Below are 7,393 nucleotides of genomic sequence, written 5' to 3' on the forward strand. Positions count from 1 at the left end.
GAGCTTAGGTATTCTCTGTTTTAATCTTTCCTGTTTTCTTCAGATTTAAGTCAATTACGAGTTCGATATATTTTAAAGACAATTATATGTTTCATGAAAACCGTATTTCACTTAGTTTTTGTATGTCACCTGGATTTGTCTCTTCTTGGTCGATGGGTTTTTTATGGGGGTTTTACCTAATTGCCCTAAGGCACCCTCATATCCTTGAAATAAATATATATATATATCTGAAGTACAACTCTTTAAAAAATAATTGGTACTTGTAATTATTTTTAGGGGGGGGCTATTGGAAAATTTTACAGTCTATTCAAATAATTACTAGTACATGATGAGAGCTTGTGTGTGTCATCAGTTTATGGTTTTCTATCATCTTTTATCGGCTATTGTTGATAAACCAAATCGTAATATATTTTGTAGGTAATGAAATATAAAAATAATTAACAAAAAATTAACAAAAACATTATTCACTTGTAAACACATAGGTTTTTTAAAATAATATAAATTACAAAAGCTTTTGTTCAATTATGAGTTCAATGAACTGGTTGACATACTTCCTTTTATATCACTGATTTGTAGAAACTTTTAGTATTATGAACAGTACAATATGGTATGCATTATATCAAAGACATACAGAGGATAATAAGGTAATATTTTTATTTAATTCTTTGTATCTATCATCAAAAATCAAATGGGAAAAAAAACAGTCAGGGCCATTTCTCAGATGTAAGATAAAGACTTGTAATGCTCGTTTTCATTTAACTGGAAAACTATCTGTTTTTAAATCATGATTATGTGATGCCTGTCTTTTTCATTTGCTACTTAAATACAAGTCACCGTTTGTTTATTGTATTCTCTTTTATTTAAGAAAGTTGAACATATCAAAAGAAACAAACTCTTCATAACAGTTTTGACGTAGTTGTGTGCTTCTTAATAAAATACAACTACATAGTGAAATCATCATTTTATATTTCAGTTAAGATGTCCTCGACATCTGTGCTGCCTTGTGACACATGCAAATACAGGAAAAATGAAAATCCTGCCGTGCATTGGTGTTCCGAATGTGAAGAAGGGCTGTGTGCCGATTGTTATACTCATCATACACATTCAAAAACGTCAAGAAAACATGGCATCATAACTATTAATGACTATGAAAAACTTCCGGCCTTCATTCGCGAGAAAAAGCACTATTGCAATGAGCATGATGAAAAGTATGAATACTTTTGCTCTGTACATGGCACCCCATGCTGTAAAATATCCTCAGATACCGAGCACAAAAACTGCAAAGGCTTATCTTTAATTTGTGACATTGCTCATGGAGTCAAACAGTCGGCCGCATTTTTAGAAATGCATTCAATGATCGAAAATATCAAACAGAATATGGAAACAATCTTAAAAGATAAAGAAATAAACTTGAAAACAATTCATGAGAGTAAAGTAAAATTTCAAAGCGAGATCAAAGAAATTCGAAAAAAGTTGACAAATCTCTTTGATACACTTGAGAGAAAATTATTAGAAGAACTGGAGTCTGTCGAAAAGAAAATCATTCAACAATCTGAAGATTTTATGAATGAGGTCACAGACGGCAAGAATAAAGTTATGAAAATTCAAGAGAACATCGATGCAATCAAAATACATGCCACAGATTTTCAGGCATTTGTTGGAATGAATGAATTGAAAGATGAAGTGGAAAAAAGGAAACAATATCTACAGATCGTGTATGAGGATAGCCGGTTAGATAGAATCAATATACGTTGCAATATAAATGAAAAGATAAAATTATTTTTAACTGACGTACATACATTTGGAGAGATTGAAGGAGAAAAAAGCTCTGCGAAGGATCTGTTCTCGGTATATACTCATGAAATTAAAGAAACGCATGACAAGAGTAAAGCTTCCGAGTCAAAAACTTCAAAAACACGATCTGACCCTGTTGCAAAGGCAAAAGTAAAACGTACTCTTATTGTTCCAGCAGGCTCAAATAAAAATACAATTACAAGTTGTGCCATTTTGCCCAATGGTAAATTTGCTTTTGTAGATGGCACATACAACCATCGAATAGTAATTATGGATAGCACTGGCACATCCAGTGGGGAAATTTCGCTGTCACCGTTGTTTGCATTTGATGTCACATGTATAGACAGTAAAACAATCGCGATAACAACCGGAAGTAGCGGACAAATTGCTTTTGCAAATATCTTGTCAAAGAAAATTAAAAAGTCTATTGGCACAACCTGGCAATGCGACGGAATAACTCATGTAGATGGAAAACTGATTTTTTCTGTTTATTCAAAGGGGATACATGTGTTACACTTAGACAGTGGTCATATTTCCACAATTCATAAAGCAAATATAACTGTCGATACGTATGTTACGTCACTTGGTGACAAAATATATCATACAAACTGGAAGACCAATAGTGTGACATGTTTCAATATGGATGGCAACACATTGTGGACATATGAAGATGATAAAGTTCTGCAAAAACCGCGAGGTATTGCCGTTGACAGTAAACAGAACGTTTACGTAGCGTCACTGGGAACTGAAAGTATCGTGGTTATTTCCTCTAATGGAAAAGAAGGACGACAGCTTCTAACTAAAAAGGATGGAATTGAAAATGTCCGTGCCATATATTATGATAATAATAACAATTGCTTACTCGTATCTACATTATCAGGTTCGGCATTCCTCTTCGAACTTTAAACTCATATATATATATACTACAATCTTCAACAAAATAAAATATTAGAATTTGATCATTGTTCTTATGTTTTCATGTATTTATATATTCTTGGCATTCAAATGTTGGGTTTGAATGTTCCTGATGAAGCTACATCCAGAAAAGCTATTCGGACGCACGAAATTTATAGAGTGTTATTTTCATTTTGTCCTTTTTGTTTAGAAATAAATATTAACATAAACAGAATTAAGCGGGCAATTCACTACTTTATAGTAAAATAATTGGAAACAATCCATCTTATAAAAAATGAACTAGCGTCGCAGTATATATAGCCCTATAATATATATAACCACCATTTACAGAAACTATATATCTGTTTATGTGTTTTACAGGCGCATAGGTAAAACGAATGTAATGCGATTAATCTATGGTATTATTGATTAAAGAAATAAAAACTCTAAGTACCATAAAAAAAACACATCAAAGATATCAGGCTTATAACATTTAACGCCAGACGCTTGTTTCATTTACATAAGACTCATCAACGGCACTGGAATAAAAAACAGTTTAAAGGTCAATTGAATAACGAAGTTGGTAAAAACCTCTTTGTATTTTAAACGATTTAAACCGAAAAACTGTAAAATTTGGTTTCATGTTACCCAAAAACTCGTATCGTATTTTTTAAAAGAAAAAACATATGATGAATAATAAATTCTAAAAAGAATCAAAAAGATTAAAAAGCAAAATAAATGAAGGCACATTGGACGAGTTGAAATTATTGTTTTCAGTCTGAAAAATAGTGATGTTTTAAAAATGAAAATTCTTGTACTGCGGAACTTTGAAAAACATGAACAAAAACGTATAGGAAGTACATTACACTCTTTTAACCCAAATTGTTTCGGTTATTAAAAAGACATCACATTCTTCTAATATACATTCGGCACAAAAAAAGTTTTTATGTGTTTTAAGACTACAATGAAATTCTGCATAGGCATTTGTATATTCACGTATGCATATCATGTTATAAAACTGGAGAAGCTAAAATCATCTCATTCTTCCATTACCAAAAAAAAAAAAAAATAAGATATACACAACATTATACCGCTAATTCTTGTGCGAAATAGGTTTTTAAAAAATCTATTGCAAAGACCCTGTTCAAAGGTCGGTAAAATATTTTTTTTTGGGCTGTTATAGTAATTTGTTATCATGAGTGTGTATTAAGCTTGATCTAATGTTATGGGAATTTTTAACAAACACCGTATCATTCTTATAATTTGAACAAACAAAATGCTTATACGAAAAACAAATACATTTGTATAGTAAAGTTATACCACTTAATATAGAACTGTATCAAAGCAGCAGCTCCAAAGATAAACGAAAACAGAAGTTTAATAGCGTATTATATACCGATATGATTCAAACGGTGAAGACATATTTAAAAAAAAAATCTGGCAAAGGTATAATCTGCAGAACTTTGAAAAGTCTTGATTTTGGGTTTTCTTAAAATCATCTGATAACTTTGTTTTTTTTAAGAAATCCGCATTTAATTGCTGTGAATACATCTATTAACAAAACGCATTTAATTGCTGTAACACCTCTTTAGGTGGCCTGTTGCAAAGCTCAATTTAAATCCGTTTCCAATATAACCTCATTTTACAGTGGCATTCCAAATTTTCCGCCTATCTTCCCGGTCGACCACTATGGCAGGACCTACATATTGTATTTGTTGAAAAGTTGTTGATAATTTATTTTCATCCTAATCATGCATGAACTATTTGCCACCGGGCGTTTAGATTGATTGATTGATTGTTGGTTGATTCACGTCCAGTGGTAAATATTTCATGCTTGTTTAGAACGACAACAAAAAATCAAAAAAACAAAACCAATATGTAGGTCCTACCACACACCAACGGGATATTAAGAGTTATTCCTCTTTACATTTATTACAAGAAATTTAACAAGAAAAGTGATATACCAGAAATAAAGAGACAAATGAAATGGCTATTGCGTATTTTCTCAAAATACGATGGCTTTTGCGTATTAGAATTGGTATGTACTGTGAAAAAGAAACATGTTAACGGACGGAAATACAGAAACATACTAAATTCCACTCATTTCCAACAAATATGCTGAATGGGTTGAAAGAGGCTGAGTGGCTGGTGCTGGTATGGAAATACGAAAATTGTGTCATAACATAACTGCAGTGATATTAAACTAAGGAATTCATATGAAAACAAGAGATGTTCCTTGCCCGTGGCTATACTTTTGGTCCTTTCCGGTTTTATCACCTCATAAAAGTTTGTAATAGGTTTTGAAATTTAAAGATATGTTTGCCCTAGCACCGCTTAGGAAACATATTTTGTTTAATAAAGGAGGAAGATACCAATGAGACATTCAAAACTCATATAAGTCGAAAAGAAACTGAAAACGCCATGGTTAAAAAAATAAGTCAAAAGAAACTGACAACGCCATGTTTCAAAAAAGATAAACGAAGTAAAGACGAACAAGTTTCACAAACACTACATATAAAACTAAAGACTGAGCATCATGAACCACAAGAAAAATTGGGGGAATATTGTGTGCTCTGGGAGGATCAGCTAATCCTACTCTACTATTGGCACGGTACAAATGCTGTATAAGTCTGATTCGGTGATGCCACAATCAAGAAAAAGAGAACGAGAGTGTGTTTACGACATTAGAACATATGCATGGTCATATGTGACAAAGATAATCTATTACGGTCAATCATCTCTTGATGGCGATCCTAAAGCTTACGAAGGAATGACTTCAACTTTACCACTAAGGGCCCTTGGCTAAATAGCTTCATTGGAAGCACTAACTCTTTATCAAGGAAATGAGGCTAGGAGACTGCTTGTCAGTTTTATCACCTCTTCAATGTTTCTATTCGATTTGAATGTACAAATATTTTGGCCTTTATCATTACAGAAGAGTCATACTTTATCAAAAAAACGTATTAATGTGACGTGCAATTTATATTTCGTTTGTGGTGTCTTGGTGTGCAGTCGTAAATTCATGGGACGTGTCCGTTGTTATTCTGAGGTTTACATGTTGTAATGTACTATTATATCATTTATTTATGTATTTCTCCGTGCTGAGTGTTTTTGCGTTTGTTTGTACTGTATTCCTGACACGTAGTGTTGTCATTTTAGCGGTATTTTTAACATTGCCATATACGCGGGAGGTTTGGCTAGCCATAAAACCAGGTTCAACCCACCATTTTTTCTTAAAATATCCTGTACCAAGTCATGAATATGGCAGCTGTTATCAGACAGTCCGTTTCTATGTATGTTTGCGTTTGCTTTTGTTGTAGTTCAGTGTTTCTGTTGTTCCGTTGTTTTCCTCTTATAGATGATGTGTTTCCCTCGGTTTTAGTTTGTTACCCAGATGTGTTTTTGCTTAATCGAATTATGACTATTGAACAGCGGTATACTACTGTTGCCTTTATTTAATGCAGTAAAATATGTACCGATTAATATTTTAAGAAAAATCGCTATCGAAATTATGGGTCAGGGTAACAAGGAATTAATTTGTGTAGTAGGCATTGATAATTTTATTTCAGAAAATTTCTCCCGTATTGCTAGACTGTTCGTTATTACGATAGTACACCAATTCAAACATATTTAAGACAATGACTGTCTTTGTAGATGTGTTAATTATTTTTATCCTTTTCATTTTTATATTATTTTCAGTTCATTCCTTAAGATTTATGTGTCTTTTTATTACTTGCTGTAATAATGTGTTTTTATAGTCAAAGCCTTTGCAGTGATTTGACCAGACATTGTCTCTGTATATTCTTTTTAATTTGTGGTTTTCAATATCTTCTTATCATATGATCATATATCTAATTATCTATCTTGAATTAAATCTCCCTTCAAGATATTTGAGAAAGTATACCATTGTTAAAAGTAATTAGATAATGACCCTGTATGAAATTTGTCTAAAATGTTTACCCACATAATAAAATCATAACTATGTACAATTTGATATTAAAAAATCGTTATACTATTATATATCTAGGTAGTTACATTTGTGGTAAATTGCAAACCAAAAGATGTCGTCGTGTGAGAGAGCCTCTTGGAAAGAAGAAATTTGCCTTCACGTAATATAAAGGTTATACGTTTACTTTACAATTTATCATTTTGACTGTGTTTTTGTTGTGTTTTACAACTTATAATTTCGACTGTCTTAAATAGAAGCTTTGATCAGTCTCGATCCGTTTTGGAGTTTCCATCAGAACTTTTTCTCTGTTTGATTGTTCAATATGTATTTGATAGTTTAATTTGAACATTTGTCGATTAATGTTGCTTTTTACTTAATCAGTTATATTACTTGATACATACATTATCAATATTTGTTTTATCAAGCAAAAATACATTGAAATGCTTTTAGAACAAAACTATGAATCGACATAGAAAAAATACTTCTTTAGTAGGACGCAACAGTACTTTCATGTAAAGGACGTACACTGTTCATCCAACGTTGAATTTTTGACGAATATTTGTATACAGTTTATTTTTCACCTAGTCAATACAAATATGTAAAACAAATTTACCTTCATGTGCTACTCTAAGAGATAAATAGGGTCGAAATTTTAGACATTTACTCAATATTTGAGTTTCTTGGACATTTCTATCCTTTGAACAGACATACCTAATTTTTTTGGTATCAAAAGATAAACACAAGCAGATTTTTGTA

At 31.8% G+C, this 7,393-nt stretch overlaps 1 protein-coding gene across 1 annotated transcript; it reads left to right on the forward strand.

The window, feature by feature from the left end:
- Window positions 1-529: 529 nt before the first annotated feature.
- LOC127738405 (uncharacterized) lies at window positions 530-2,753 on the forward strand. The gene is made up of 2 exons (XM_052249646.1): window positions 530-644; window positions 974-2,753. Exon 2 carries the CDS (start codon window positions 979-981, stop codon window positions 2,698-2,700), a length of 1,722 nt encoding a protein of 573 aa, XP_052105606.1. The 5' UTR covers window positions 530-644; window positions 974-978; the 3' UTR covers window positions 2,701-2,753.
- Window positions 2,754-7,393: the final 4,640 nt, after the last annotated feature.

Source organism: Mytilus californianus, unplaced genomic scaffold, assembly GCF_021869535.1.
Source record: "Mytilus californianus isolate M0D057914Y unplaced genomic scaffold, xbMytCali1.0.p SCAF_4, whole genome shotgun sequence".
In the NCBI taxonomy this organism is placed as follows: domain Eukaryota; kingdom Metazoa; phylum Mollusca; class Bivalvia; order Mytilida; family Mytilidae; genus Mytilus; species Mytilus californianus.